The sequence below is a fragment of the Pantherophis guttatus genome, chromosome 1 (assembly GCF_059756535.1).
Source record: "Pantherophis guttatus breed Tessera chromosome 1, ASM5975653v1, whole genome shotgun sequence".
Classification (NCBI taxonomy): Eukaryota; Metazoa; Chordata; class Lepidosauria; order Squamata; family Colubridae; genus Pantherophis; species Pantherophis guttatus.
In genome coordinates, this window is record NC_142063.1 from 326251598 (window position 1) to 326266515 (window position 14918).

Genomic DNA, 14918 nt, shown 5'->3' on the forward strand with positions numbered 1-14918 from the left:
TGTTACTAACTTAATAACTGCAGTGATTCACTTAATAACTGTGGCCAGAAAGGTTATAAAATGGGACAAAACACACTTAACAACTGTGTTGCTTAGCAATGGTAATTTGGAGATCAATTGTCCTAAGTCGAGGACTATCTGTATGGAGTTGATCTTGAATCTGGAGGTTTCTGAATACCTCCAATGCCCAAAGATATTGCAGTACATTAACAATAATCTTCTAGACATCTCTTTGGCTATAAGAAATCGAATGTTAGTGTTTATTTTAATTAAATCAAATATTCTGAGAAAGTTGAATTCCATACTACATGTTGTACTTTTCCTTTCTTTCAGAGTACACAGTTCCAACAACTCATTAAACAAAGCATAATGAGAATAAGATGCTGAAAGAAGGTATGGATTAAAAAGTATATAAAGTTGTTAAGACAGCAATAATGAACCAAGTCCAGAATGCAACCTTAGTTTGGCTTAAGGTTATAAATAGAGTTAACTTCAGTGTAGAAACTTGAATACATAGTTCAGGGGTGTCAAATTCAATTTCCTTCAGGGCTGCACCAGGGTTGTGTTTGACCTTGTGGGGCCGGAGGGGGCGTGGCCAGCTTGACGTCACTCATGTTAGGGGTGCCTGTGGTGGCCCGAGTGCTCTGCCAGAGAAAATGGGCTCCCAATCTGTTTTCGGCTGGGACGGCCTCCTGCAATCCTCTGCCAGCTAAAACACAGCTTGGGAGGGGCCCAAGCTCAGTTTTCGCTGGCAGAGGGTTGCAGGAGGCCGTCCCAGCCGAAAACAGAGATTGGGAGCCTGTTTTTGCTGGCAGAGGCACTGTGGGCTGGTCCTTCGCTATTTCCAGGGTGGCCCCGCAGGCCAGATGTAAGCACCTCACAGGCCGGATGTGGGCCATGGGCCTTGAGTTTGACACCCCTGATTTAGTCTACCATAGGTTTCTTATAAGTTAGCAGTTTAACAATACAAGCTTATATGGAGTCAATTCAATATGGAGTTTAAAAGCTTATTAAAACGCATTCAAAAGTCCATCTTTCAAATGTTTCCAGATTAATACTATTTGAAGTGATTATCAGCCCAGCTACTGCAGGTCCACCGTACTCTCCTTGCCTGCCTCCGAAAACAGTGAGCCAGGCTTCCAGACTGCAATTGCACCGCCCGAATATTCTGTGCCATGATTTCATAATAGTTTAGGATTGCCTGTTCTCTGCAAACAAGAAGAAACAACCGTTACCACCAAGGAATGTTGGTCAAGAGACCATCAAAGGACATACATTGCCTGTCCTTCCTCAGAAAAACCCCATGGTGGATAAGTCAATGGCCCCACGAAGTTGACAATCTAAATTTTGATAGCCTGGAGGAAGCATTTGTGAAAAGGCATTAGAAAAACAAATTGATAAGGATAATGCTCTAGAACAGGAGTGTCAAACTCAAGGCCCATGGGGTGCTTAGATCTGGCCTGCGGGGCTGCCCTGGAAACAGCCCATGGTGCCTCTGCCAGTAAAAACAGAACCCGGGAGGGCCACGGGCAGAGGGTTGCAGGAAGCCATTGCAGCTGAAAACAGAGGTCAGGAGCCCATTTTCACTGGCAGAGTGCTCAGGCCACCACAGGCGCCACCGACACAAGTGATGTCAAACTGGCCATGCCCACCCTGGCCCCCCAAGGTCAAACACAACCTTGATGTGGCCCTCAATGAAATAGAGTTTGACACCCCTGCTCTAGAACAGCATTTTTTGAACAGGACAACTTTAAAATATGTGGACATCATTCCCAGAATTCCCCAGCCAACATGTTGCTTGCCAAGTTTGGAAAAACACTGGTGTAGAATTATTATGATCCGAATTCTAATGTTTCTAGAGATTTGAGTTTGGATCTCATCCATAAATTGCTTCTATTGAACAATGAAATACAGACCTGTCTCATCCTTTCTAGAAAAATACCTGGATAAGAGACTAAAACCTCAGACATTTTATGTGAGTCGATCCCATTCTGCCTCTGCTCTTCAGCCAGTGGTTTTGCTGCTATGCAATCATAGCTTGCGTTCAGCTTGAGAGGATTAATAACAATGAACAAATGTTGAGGCCATTGTGTGAAAAATGTTCACACAACTTTCTGTGTTTGGACAAATATTTAAGTGCACTTAAGTTATTAACTCAGTAATTCCTTACAATTGCATAAAGATTTTAACAGTGCAAATTATCAGAAATGGCATGAACTAAGATTTATTTACTGATCTGGTTATATATTTCTGATCGCAGTTTTTAGCATCAAATACCAAACTCTATCCTATTGTTTGCAAGTTCAACCATATTATTTACTTTAACTTAACTCCACTCAGAGTAGACATAACATTTTTAAAAAACAACATATAGAAAAGAGTGCTATACCGAGAGGTAGCATAGAACTACCATTGATATCATGCTCTTCGTTTTGAGTTAGTCAAGACACTGTGGAGTTAGTAGATAAAATCAGGGGTGTCAGAAAAAAAATAACTGATTGCTGAGATCCAGTTTTCAAGCTGCACTCTAACAGTCAACCTAACTAAAGGTTCTCCAATACTCAGTTCACCCATAATGTTAATCCAGCATCTGATATATCTTTAGCTGTATATTGTGCAGAACCAGCAGTGGCAGCTTAGTTAACAAACCTGGTGTTGTTAACATCATCAGGGCATCCATAAAATCTCTAAAAGGTGTCTAAAAACTCCAAAACTAAGTATTTGCAAAGTATACATATTTTAAACATGCATTGAAATTTCATAAGACACTAGGCAAGAATTCTGAATTTTCTCCACAATTTAATAATATTCTTGCAAATAACACCACGGAGGTACAGTTCCTATAGGAAGATCAAACCAAATATGGTTTAATATGATGAAAAATCAACCTACAAGGGTATTCTCCAACCTGGTGCTCCCAGGAGGCAATTTCCAGCTATGTTGATTAGAGAATTATGTAAGTCAAGTCCAGATACGATATCTAGCTGGCACCAGGTTGAGGCTGACTGCCCTGTAGACATCATTAATGGCAGGGAAGCTTGTCCAAATTTCAAGAAAGCCCAAAGTTCATAAGGGAAATTTAAGAAGAGCCGAGGTGGTGCAGTGGTTAGGGTATAGTTCTGCAGCTACTTCAGCTGACTGCTAGTTCAGCAGATCAGCGGATCAAATCTCACCGGCTCAAGGTTGACTCAGCCTTGCATCCTTCTGAGGTGGGTAAAATGAGGACCCAGATTGTTGGGGGCAATATGCTATTTAGTATACTGTCTATTGGTGTAAGCCCAGAGTCCTCGGAGAGTGGGAGGCATAGAAATATGACTAATAATAAGACGATCAAGGAATGGGAGATGGAAATATTTTTTTATTGCCTTCTCTTTGCCCAAGATCCTAGAAAATGCCGACAGTTAGAAGTAGGAACATATGGGAAAAATGGACAACGTTTTGCAATTTGGTGGGCAATGCAATGGTGGGCAAAAGAAGTTAACCAGCATCCCTAAATGAGTAAAGACCCTTTATGAGTAAATGTGTAAAGTTTTTCAGCATAATCCAAAGGAATTTGGTCAATGCACACATTTTGTTTCTCCTGTAGTGCTGCTATCACAGAAAACAAGAGAAAAGACGACTTTTGCATGCATATTAATTAACCTGTTAAAGAGATGGGTTGTTCCATGCAGGCAATCTCTGTGCATGTTAATGAACTCCAAGCAGATCAGACAAAAAAAAAAAACAAGACAAGTTTTACCTTGATGGTTTTTATCTTCAGTTACAAATCAGAGCAACTGTCATATCACTAGTAGATGGGAAGAACATTAGGAATAAAGGGTTTATAAACTGAAATGATAATGACATTCAGACTACTTCAGAGGGACCACCGAGCTGACAGTTACGTCCCTGTTAACATATAGCTGTCCTTGAAAACACAAGACTGGGAAAACACTGTCTCATAATTATTTCCGTTAAATACATTTCAAACAAGATTCACTCCTCCAACCACATTCCTCTTAGTAGTCCTCGACTTACAACTGATTTATAACCATTCATTCATTTAGCGAACATTCAAAGTTACAAATGTCCTGAAAACAGTGACTTATATCCAGTCCTCCCACTTATGACCATTGCTGCATCTCTATGGTCATGTGATCAAAATTCTGGCGCTTCGCAGCCAATATATGGATTTATGACAGTTTCAACATCCTTCAGTCATGTGATCGCCATTTGCGACTTTCCCAGCCGGGTTCAGACAAGCAAAGTAAAATGGAGGAAGCCAGATTTGCTTAATGACTGTATGATTCCCTTAACTGCAGCGATTCCCTTAACAACTATGGCAAACAAGGTCATAAAATCGGATGCAACTCACTTAATTGTACTTAGCAATGGAAATTCTGGTCTCAATTGTGGTCATAAGTTGAGGACTACCTATACACTTCTTATACTACAGACTCAGCAACTGGTATCAAAATAGTTCATGAAAGAGGCAGATTTGGTCTGGAAATTTCCAGTTGCTGATGAGTGCTTTTGTAGGATCAAAGGAGAACACAGTTTGGATTGATCTGCAGACTGGATGAGATTCTGAATTATATAAATTCTACTTGAATAAAAAGAAATACAGGTAGTCCTTAGCTTACAACCACACTTGAGCCCAAAATTTCTGTTGCTAAATGAGACATTTTAATTTTGCCCCATTTCACGACCTTTCTTGCCGCAGTTGCTAAGTGAATCACTGTAGTTGTTAAATTAATAACACGGTTGTTAAGTGAATCTGGCTTCCCCATTGACTTTGCTGGTCAGAAGATCTCAAAGGCTGCTCACATGATCCCAACTGTGATAAGCGTGAACCACATGCCAAACACCTGAGTTTTGATCATGTGACCATGGGGATGCTGCAATGGTCCTAAGTGTGAAAAACAGTCATAAGTCACTTTTTTCAGTGCCGTTGTAACTTTGAACAGTTACTAAATGAACTGTTGTAAGTTGAGGACTACCTGTAGAGTTGGCTTTGATCCTTTGGGAATAAGTAGCAGTTTGGAAACACGATCACTTTTTACAAGAGGAAGCTTGAGCGATGGCAATAAAGAAAGTTTGCTTTCACTAGATTGCCTGCAGAAATGGATTGTGTCCTGCATGCCAGGTTTTAGCAGGAGGCCAAAATGAACATGGTATGAATGAAGTACAATGGTGGATATGGATATGTGTGTGTGTGTGTGTGTGTGTACATACACTGCAAAAGTTATTTGGAGTGCAGCTGCTCTTCTGGAGAAGCAACTTTAAAAAACAGACCTCAAAAACTCCAGTTCGGCCATGAAGCTTGTAAATATTCCAAATAGGTCATTAAAATAATGCATACGTCCAATAAATACTTCTGGTGTGTTGTTCAAGCAAAACTGTTATAGCCAAAAGAAGTTAGGTATTCTAAACAGAAAAGTGGAGTGTTTCGCAAAATACATCGTAAGTAGGACTGTCATACTTAGTCTAAAAAAATCTGGAAAAGCAGTGAATGCCAGCTAAGAATTAGTATCTTCTGTGCTCTAATCTATGAGTCACCCAGATTTTTTCAGCTCAGATGCAACAACTTTAATTATGGCTCTTTGTTTGCAACCAATATTCAGAAGCAGAATAAGAAAGTGTTACTTGGGGATATTTAGCAAAGGCATTTGAATCCAGGGCATCTACATATTATAAAAACTTTGATTCCTCTAACTTTTAACTGGGTAAAATGGTGCACCCTAGGACAAAACCTTTTGAACCAAGGTACCTCAAATAAGCTAATTTATAGAATGCATCCAAAATCTGGGACCTGAATTGAAATTTGGCACACAAAACAATCATAAATGTGAAAAATGACATAAGTCACTTTTTTCAGTGCCGTTGTAACTTTGAATGGTCACTAAACAAACAGCTGTAAGTCGAGGACTACCTATATGTTAGGGTTTATACTAGTTTTCAACTCTTTCCCATTTCAAAGTGAGAAGAAACTAGAATGTGACTTTTCAGCAAGTTTGATCACATTGATTTCTGAGGCTGCATTACAAGAGATCCCCTGCAAAGTCAGAACAAGGATGTTGGCAACCTGTCCAAAGCTCTCATTTGTTCCTTAGAGTCCAATATGTGTGTTTCGGAATGGACAACAAAGTTTCCTGCTGTTTTGAGGTGGCACAACAAAGACATTCTTAACCATGCACAAAGTTATCTGAAGCCCCAACAACTGCCTGATTGCCGGCACCGTTAAGGACAGCGGGATGAGAATGGGAGGGCCATTTCTAGAACTCACCTCTCTTCTTGAACAATGATGTCATTGAAAGCATGAGAGAGACGCTTAAGTTGGCGAATGCCCGTTGAGACCAGCTCCAAATCACAGTCCAGCTGCCTGCCAGGACAAAAGAGACCAGCAAAAGTGAAGAGTGAATTGGGCCACCAATGAAGAGCACTTTTCTCTGTCTCCAGTTCACCCCTACTCTTTTCAGAACAGGACAATAGTGCCAAACATATTCTCACGATTCATTTGCAGACTACATTACCACAAAATACAGGCATAGCCATTGGATTTCTGGGGGGGATTCAGCTATATTTTTTTTAAAGTTAAAGCTGTTGTTTATTTACATTTTAAAACTGGATTTCAAACCGGAATAGATTCTTTTGCATGTACTTGTCAGTTGTCTTGAGTGCCGGAGGGTGGGAAAAGGGACTATGAACAAAGGAGAAGATGCATTTCCACAGGCAAGATGAATCTTTGTGGTTAAATGGAACAAAAATAGTGTATTTTGGAATATCTACATTGAGAAGCCAGAGTAGCAAAAATGTGTTTACTCTGGACCTGGGATTTGCTAGTAGCAAATTGGGAATACATCCCTTTCTTTTCTCTTTCATCACTGGATAACTAGCAAAAGTCATACAAGGTGACGGCATCTAACTTTTGTCTGAGCTCAGAAAAGTTTCATCAGGGATAGACTTAGTTAATGATAATATCAAGTTAGACTGCCCTGGGGAGCAGGGGTGGCATTCACTTACCTTCACTACCGGTTTGCAAATGTGAGCGCATGCTTGGCCACTTACTTTGCTCACACACACCACCTCTGCGCATGCGCAGGAATTTCTGCGCATGTGCAGAGCATCAAAAACAGGACGTGATTACGTCCGGGTGGATGCGTGGAGCCTCCCGCTGCCGCCGCTACCTATTTACCTGAACCGGATAGAACCGGCTGAATATCATCACTACTGGGAAGTCAAAAAACATCTCAGGAGGAGAAAGTGGCAAGTCACTCATATTAGCAAGTTGTCCTACTTACCTTCTCACAGCAAGAGAAACTGGAGAACCATATGGGCTTCTCAAGGCTGCAGCCCTCATGGATCTCCGGAGAGGCAGGAGGCTTTTCTTACGCCGACAGGACCCAGATTTCTTGCTGGATGGGGATACAATCTTCGTGCTGGATGTTGGGGTTGAGATGGAAGCCAGCTTTTTGTTTTGGCGAGGGGTCCGAGGAGAGATGTTTGAAGGTTTTGTGGAACTTCTGCTCTTTCCTCTGGGGTCCTTGGCCAACGAAGCTGCTATAGCACGAGAGGGACCTTGGCAGCTCCTTTGCACTTTCTGAAACACAAAGGCAGTTTTTATTGACATTGAGATATAATGGGGATATTCTCCAGATTGCAACCTAGCAGTTTGATAAAATCTGAAAAAGTTTCAAAAATATGCAAAACGTATCCACAGGTCATAAAAACCATTTCCCTTTCTATTATCATTATATATATTATATGTATTATCTATTATCATTATTTTATCAAAATCACTTAGGTCAGATGGGCAGTGTATAAGTTTTATAAATAAATACAATAAAATTTTAATCATTCTATGGACACTCACTGGGGAATAAGTCTGAGGTTTACTCCCCAGGACAGAGCTTCGGTTGCATGATTATGGCCGCCATCTTGACTTTTTTGACTTGCTCCCTGTGGATATCCTTGGCCTGGGGGAATAGATTAGGAAGAGTATCTGCACCAGCTGTGACATTTAATTCAGAAAGGCATAATGCCTTCCCATTCAGAGCTCCCTGCCAGTTGTACTTCTATTTTGATTTTGTTTTTAAAAAAAGTTTCCCATCAAAAGATTCCTTGATGAGCAAAAATATGCGAACATTAATAATGTCTGAACATTTCAGAACAAAGTTCAATCAGCTTTTTAGGCCGTAGATATCATAACTGCTTAATTCATTAGTTTCTCATGAATTGAACTATATCCATACCTGTGACATTGTTCCAAATACATTTTTGGCCGTTCTGGTAAGCATCCGGAGGTTTGAGCTTTTCTCCTTAACCTCCAGGCTCTCCCAAGTTGGATTCTCATCAAAATTCATTTTTACTTCTTTTAAAGGCATTCTTTTCCGGAGGGACATCCGCACACTATTCATGTTCACAGAAGACTTTTTCCTGAATCGATCTGGTACGGGACTCTCCTCAAAGTCAGACAAGATCTGATGGCTCCGCCAGCCGATGCTTGATCCCACAGTTTGGAACACAGATGCCATCCTTCCCCAGGGCTGGATTCTTCAAAAGCCTTAAAAGAGGGGAAAAAAGCCTACTCAAGTTTCTAGTCCATAAGTTCACAACATGGGGAGAGAAATACTTCCTGTTGCTAGTGTCATTAGCGTTATTTAATAGATACTGGGCAATCCCCTATAAGAACTGTGATAACATCTTGACTGGATAGCAGGGATATTTAACTTGCCAGAGGCATGCCTGCAAAACGGTTGTCTTAGAGTGGCCAGTCAGTAGTCACTCATTAAGTAGAAAGAAATTGAGATTTCTTTCCACAATCCTCTTTATCTACTATCCTCCAATGTATTCCCCTACATCTCAACAACCATCCAAGATTTATTTTTCCTAAAAATTCTCTAGGGTTTATTAATATATTTTACCTCATCTTTTGTGTGGGCGTACATGCGTGTGATCTCAAGAAAGTAAACATATCTAATATTCCTTCTTCCTCCATTTTCCCCCACAAAAACCCTGTGAGGTGACTTGGGCCAAGAGAGAGGGACTGGCCCAAAGTCACTCAGTAACTTTCATGCCTAAGGGAGGCTTGGAACTCACAGACTCCTAGTTTCTAACCCAGCACCTTCACCAAACTGACTCTTGATGGAGATTTTTATAAATAAAGTTAATGCTAAAGGCTGAGATTGCTTTTGCAAGAGGCTAAGATCCCACTTCTCTCTTTTTTTAGTTAAAGGACATTAAAAAAAAGAAACTCAGCACCTTTGAAATACGTGAAGCGCTATCACTTGCAAAATTTGTCGTCTGTTGATCAGAGGGCGAATCATGAGGCTTAAAGCACTGATTTGGGCAAAACATTTGAGATAAGTATCATTAAGACAAGCAGCAGTTTTTCAATGCGCCAGTTCTAAATTCTTCAGTTTGAAAACATTCTGACTTTATGATCTCAGGTTTATCCAAAGTCCAATATGATAATCATAGTTGATTGTCAAGAGACATGTCATTATCATTTATAATTCTGGTTGCATAAGAGGCATAGAATCAAAATCATGTGAAGTGCCGTATTAATACCGCTTTATAAAGCCTTAGTAAGACCACACCTGGAATACTGCACCCAGTTTTGGTCATCACGTTACAAAAAAGCTATTGAGACTTTGGAAAAAGTGCAAAGAAGAGCAACAAATATGATTAAGGGCCTGGAAACATATGAAGAATGGTTGCAGGAATTGGGTATGGCTAGTATAGAGAAAAGAAGGATTAGGGAGGACATGATAGCAGTATTCCGGTATTTGAGAGGTTGCCACAAAGAGGAAGGAGTCAATTTATTTTCCAAATCACCAGAAAGCAAGACAAGAAACAATGGATGGAAACTAATCAAGGAGAGAAACAACCTGAAATTAAGGAGAAACTTCCTAACAATGAGGACAATTAACTAGTGGAACAGCTTGCCTTCAAAAGTTGTAGGTGCTTCATCACTGAAGGTTTTTAAGAAAAGACTACTGGACAGCCATCTTTCTGAAATGGTGTAAGGTCTCCTGTTTGAGCAGGGGGTTGGACTAGAAGACCTCCAAAGTCCTTTCCAGCTCTATTCTGATTGATTGATCCAACTAGGTAACTTAGTTAGGTTAATGAAACATCCACACACACAAAAAAAACCCTCAGCACAAAAAACTCCAAAGTTCAATGCTGAGCTACAAATATTTTTTCCTATTAACAAAAGTTAATTATCAACTGGGAAATACCTGGTCAAGATTATCCATTCATCACCATCCAGTGCAGAATTTGTGGCAAATATGCTATTTGTCTAAGGTATTTCCTGATTAATTCAAGATTCCAGAAATGTATATTTGATTGTGGTTTCCTCCCTTTAAATGCCAAATTGAAGAGGTTGCCACAAGTCAACAGAAGAGTGTGTGTAAAAAGGCTCAGGGTGTTGATGGAGAAAAATGCAAAGCAGGAGATGTAATGCATCAGTCCCTTGGGTACTTAAGCAGTCAATACATCGCATAAATAAATCAAATAAAATTGTTGTGGCCATGAGAAGCAGCATCAGGTTCATCTGATACGCCAGTTGCGTCCCTTTCTAAATCGGGACTCCCTACACACGGTCACTCAGGCATTCGTCACTTCCCGCCTGGACTACTGCAATGCTCTCTACATGGGGCTCCCCTTGGGGTGCACCCGGAGGCTCCAGTTGGTCCAGAATGCAGCCGCGCGGGGGATTATGGGAGCGACGGGGCACTCCCATGTGACACCTCTCCTGCGCGAGCTGCACTGGCTTCCTGTGGTCTTCCGGGTGCGCTTCAAGGTGTTGGTGACCACCTTTAAAGCGCTCCATGGCTTAGGGCCAGGGTATCTACGAGACCGCCTTCTGCCGCCAATAGCCTCCCACCGGCCAGTTCACTCGCACAGAGAGGGCCTCTTCAGGGTGTCGTCGGCCAGACAACGTCGGCTGGCGACCCACAGGGGGGGAGCCTTCTCTGTGGCAGCACCTGCCTCTGGAACGACCTACCCCCAGAGATATGCACAATACCAGACCTCCAGACTTTTCGTCGGGCCCTGAAAACACATCTATTTCATCTAGCCGGGCTGGCTTGATCCCATCCTTGTGGTTTTAATTTGTAATTGGTTTTAACTGGGTTGTTTTAAATTGATGGCCAAAATTATTTAATGACTTTTAAACTGCTTTTAAATTTTATATGTTGTGTTTTACTGTGGCTGTTCACCACCCTGAGTCCTGTTGGAGAAGGGCGGTATATAAATAAAATAAAATAAAATAAAATAAAATAAAATAAAATAAAATAAAATAAAAAAATAAAATAAAATAAAATAAAATAATAAAATAAAATAAATAAAATAAAATAATAAAATAAAATAATAAAATAAAATAAAATAAAATAAAATAATAAAATAAAATAAAATAAAATAAAATAATAAAATAAAATAAAATAATAAAATAAAATAAAATAAAATAATAAAATAATAAAATAAAATAAAATAAAATAATAAAATAAAATAATAAAATAAAATAAAATAATAAAATAAAATAAAATAATAAAATAAAATAATAAAATAAAATAATAAAATAAAATAATAAAATTAAATAAAATTAAATAAATAAATAAATAAATGAAGTTTTGGTTAAGCGCTGGACTAGTAACAGGGAGACTTCAGATTCTAGTTTTTCCTTAGAGACAGAAACCAGCTGATAAACCACTCTCTCTCTGACCAAATCAGCAGGCCCAAATCAGCATTGGGTGTGCTCTGGGACTCATAAACACACAGAGACCCTTACGCCCCTTCCTGGCATTATGTATTGGCAGCTTCACTGTGAAGCATTAAACAAATGCAGTGCAAAGCAAACAGACCCTGCATCCATCAGCTAAGAAAAATATCAACAGGGACTTGACTAATCATTTCTTATTGCTCAGTCACTAAATTGTGTCCAACTCTTCCCAGCCCCAAGGACCATAGCAAGCCATCCCCCAACTCCCATCCTTCACTTCCTCCCGGAGTTTACCCCAATTCATGTTCGTTGCATCCATAACACTATCTAACCGCCTCATCCTCTGCAGTCCCCTTCTCCTTTTGCCTCCAATCTTTCCTAACATCAGGGTCTTTTCCATGGATCCTCTCTTCTCATTTAGCGGCCAAAGTATCTGAGTCTCAGCTTCAGGATTTGTCCTTCCAAAGAACAGAGTCAGGGCTGATTTCCTTTAGGGTTGACTTTGATTTGATCTCTTTGCAGTTGGAAGGAGGCTTCTCCAACACCACAAACCAATCTAATCACCACTACAATTATAATGGAGCTAATAGGACAGGGAAAAGGCCAATCTCGCCTTTCTTCCCTTCGCTCCAACTCACCTTTACCGCTTGCTATTTAGCTATGCCACCCTTGCCTTCTTCGGCCAGCTTTCTCCTCCTGCAAGATTTCAAATGAGGCGCCGGCTCTTTCTTCGGCCACCGGATTGGCTGGCGCCTAGCGCTCCTCCTCCCCCCACCCCCGCCCATTGCACGGAAAAGAGTGGGAGGAAGAAGGAATGGAATGTAGAGGGGGGAACGTTGCTCCGCGCCCGCTGGGATTCTTATCCCACCCATCTCCAGCTACATTGCTTTTCACATGTTTGTTTGTGCGCCCAAGGAAGGAGCACACTTTATTGGAGACTTGGGAGTTGCAGAAATTAAGCAGGATACAGTTTAAAAGTTTTTACAAGTTGGTCTTTATTTTACAGATACGTGCATTGCTGCTGCCCGGTTCATTAGATTCTAAACCAGGGGTCTCCAATCTTGGCAACTTTTAAGACTTGTGGACTTCAACTCCCAGAATTCCTCAGCCAGCAAAGGTTTGCTGGCTGAGGAATTCTGGGAGTTGAAGTCCAAAGGTTTGCTGGCTGAGGAATTCTGGGAGTTGAAGTCCACAAGTCTTAAAGTTGCCAAGATTGGAGACCCCTGTTCTAAATAGCTTAGGTAGATCATTGCTTTAATATATATATAGGAGTAATTACTAAGGAGTAATATATATATATTACTCCTTAGTCTCCCAATGGGCAATAGGGTGCTTGCTGGCTGCCTGAAGAAAAAAAGCCTAGAAACTAGTGGATTGGTATATCACTGAACTAGGACTGCATAAAAATTTTGGTTTAAGTAGGAAGAACCTGGCTAAAGAGAAATACACATAAAGGCCTACGAAAAGAAAAGATATATATATATATTATATATATTATTTAATAAATATATATATTAAAAAAACAAATTCAGCCTCTTGAAACTCCTTGCCACGAAGTGCTGTAAAAAAAGCGAAGCGTTTTTTCCCTGAATTTCTAAAGGAAAGCAGAATGAGGGCTTTAGGGTAATCCGTGAATCCCAGCCACCTTAATGGATGGAGGGGCAGATTAAATGTGTTCAGGAATAGCCCTGATAGGAGGGACTTTAATTGTGTAAGATGGAAATTCTGAAAACAACAGAAGCTCAAGCTCTGCAAGACTTTTAGTGTCAACTTTTAGTGCCCAGGATTCAAAAATAGCTTCCCAAAGTTGTGTTGGTTTGCTAAATTATTTGACTCCAGGCAATTGTATGCTTGGATTGTGCCCTAAGAAATGATGGATAGAACCAAGGCAATAACTGATATAAATTTCATTGATTTGATGTGCAAGTTGGCAGGAGAATTCTGGGAGCTGAAGTCCACAGATCTTAAAGTTGCCAACATTGAGAACACTTGTTTATTATATTAAACCAATACAGTACTGTTCTTGTTTTGAGCTTTTTTGCCTTGCTGGATATGATATGTAACAGGCTCTGAGGCAGTAAAGGCCTCCTAATGAAGCATCTCTAAGAGGCAGCTGTCTTTTTAATGAAATGCAGGCCAATGACTTCAGCAATGTTTAATGTAGAATAGGAAGTTCACAGTATTTCTTCTTATGGGAATATTCAAAGACAATATGGAAATATAGCAGCACCAACACACTCTAGTTTGACCTTGGTACTGAAGTTTTTGCAAAGTTATTATGATGTTATAAACTGCTGAGTCACTTAGGAGAGACGAGAAATGCAGAAATTTAATAAATGCATTTTAAAAAGTTTAGGATCCTTGACTATACCTTACATCCCAATTAAATATAATAGCTAAAGAAGGAATTAGGTAGGCACAAAATAGGATGTTATATTGTGATTGACATATGGTGTGTGTGTGTAGGTACATATATATATATTGACAGCGAGCATCAGAATTTCATTTTTAATGTGTCAGTGTGTTCACAGAAAAAAGTGACAAAAAAGCTTATCATCATCTTATCTTAAACTATGTTAAGATAACTACCAGATAAAATATTTCATGAGAATTCTTTAAAATGACATGTTCAAACTGGGCTGAATAGTATAATCACAAAAACCAAATGAGAAAAAAGCATAAAGTAAAAGTGCTGCTAAAATTTCCTTCTATTTCCTTCTTTGTAAAATTTCCTTATATTTCCTTCTTTGGCCAGCTGTTATAAGGGAGGCAATTATAAGGGAGGATCAATTATACTGGATTGGGCTTAAATTCTTCCATATGACATCAAAGTTAATCAAAAGAGTCAAAGGCTTATCTGTGAGCATTTAGTGCAGGTACCCTCATCTGGTGACCTTCCCAAGTATTGGTTCATAACACCCATAATCATTAAATATTATTGCCAAAAATATAACTCCTCTTCCATGGTGCCAAAAGAAACCTGAACTGTGGTGATTCCAAAGTTAACTATCAAAACAGCATTAAACCTTATTGTAGAAAATAACTGTTCAGTATATGACATTTCATGTGAGATGGCTTAGGCTGAGAGAGAGGGACTGGCCCAAACTCACACAGCCGATTTTCAGGCCTAAGGCAGTGCTAGAGCTTAGTCCAAGTCTCCTGGTTTCTAGTCTAATGCCTTAATTACTAGACCAAACTAGTCCTATGGATTCAA

General features: G+C 39.9%; 1 protein-coding gene across 2 annotated transcripts; it reads right to left on the minus strand.

The window, feature by feature from the left end:
• Window positions 1–231: 231 nt before the first annotated feature.
• PIMREG (PICALM interacting mitotic regulator) lies at window positions 232–12459 on the minus strand. Of its 2 annotated transcripts, XM_034420991.3 has the most exons (6): window positions 12343–12459; window positions 8232–8542; window positions 7281–7579; window positions 6266–6361; window positions 3740–3787; window positions 232–1208 (listed from the first exon to the last, which is right to left on the minus strand). In XM_034420991.3, exons 2-5 carry the CDS (start codon window positions 8511–8513, stop codon window positions 3757–3759), a joined length of 708 nt encoding a protein of 235 aa, XP_034276882.1. In that variant the 5' UTR covers window positions 8514–8542; window positions 12343–12459; the 3' UTR covers window positions 232–1208; window positions 3740–3756. The 2 variants fall into 2 exon arrangements, with proteins under 2 accessions (XP_034276882.1, XP_034276881.1); XM_034420990.3 differs by lacking the exon at window positions 3740–3787 and having other exon boundaries at window positions 12343–12448.
• Window positions 12460–14918: the final 2459 nt, after the last annotated feature.

What these genes read in the sequence shown, in the direction of transcription:
- PIMREG (XM_034420990.3), bottom strand. Translation starts at nt 8,513, where the DNA reads ATGGCATCTGTGTTCCAAACTGTGGGATCAAGCATCGGCTGGCGGAGC. An exon ending in GTTTCTCTTGCTGTGAGAAG is followed by an intron (nt 6,362 to 7,280) that starts GTAAGTAGGACA and finishes TTGTCCTGGCAG; the next exon opens with GCAGCTGGACTGTGATTTGG. An exon ending in ATCATTGTTCAAGAAGAGAG is followed by an intron (nt 1,209 to 6,265) that starts GTGAGTTCTAGA and finishes TCTTGTTTGCAG; the next exon opens with AGAACAGGCAATCCTAAACT.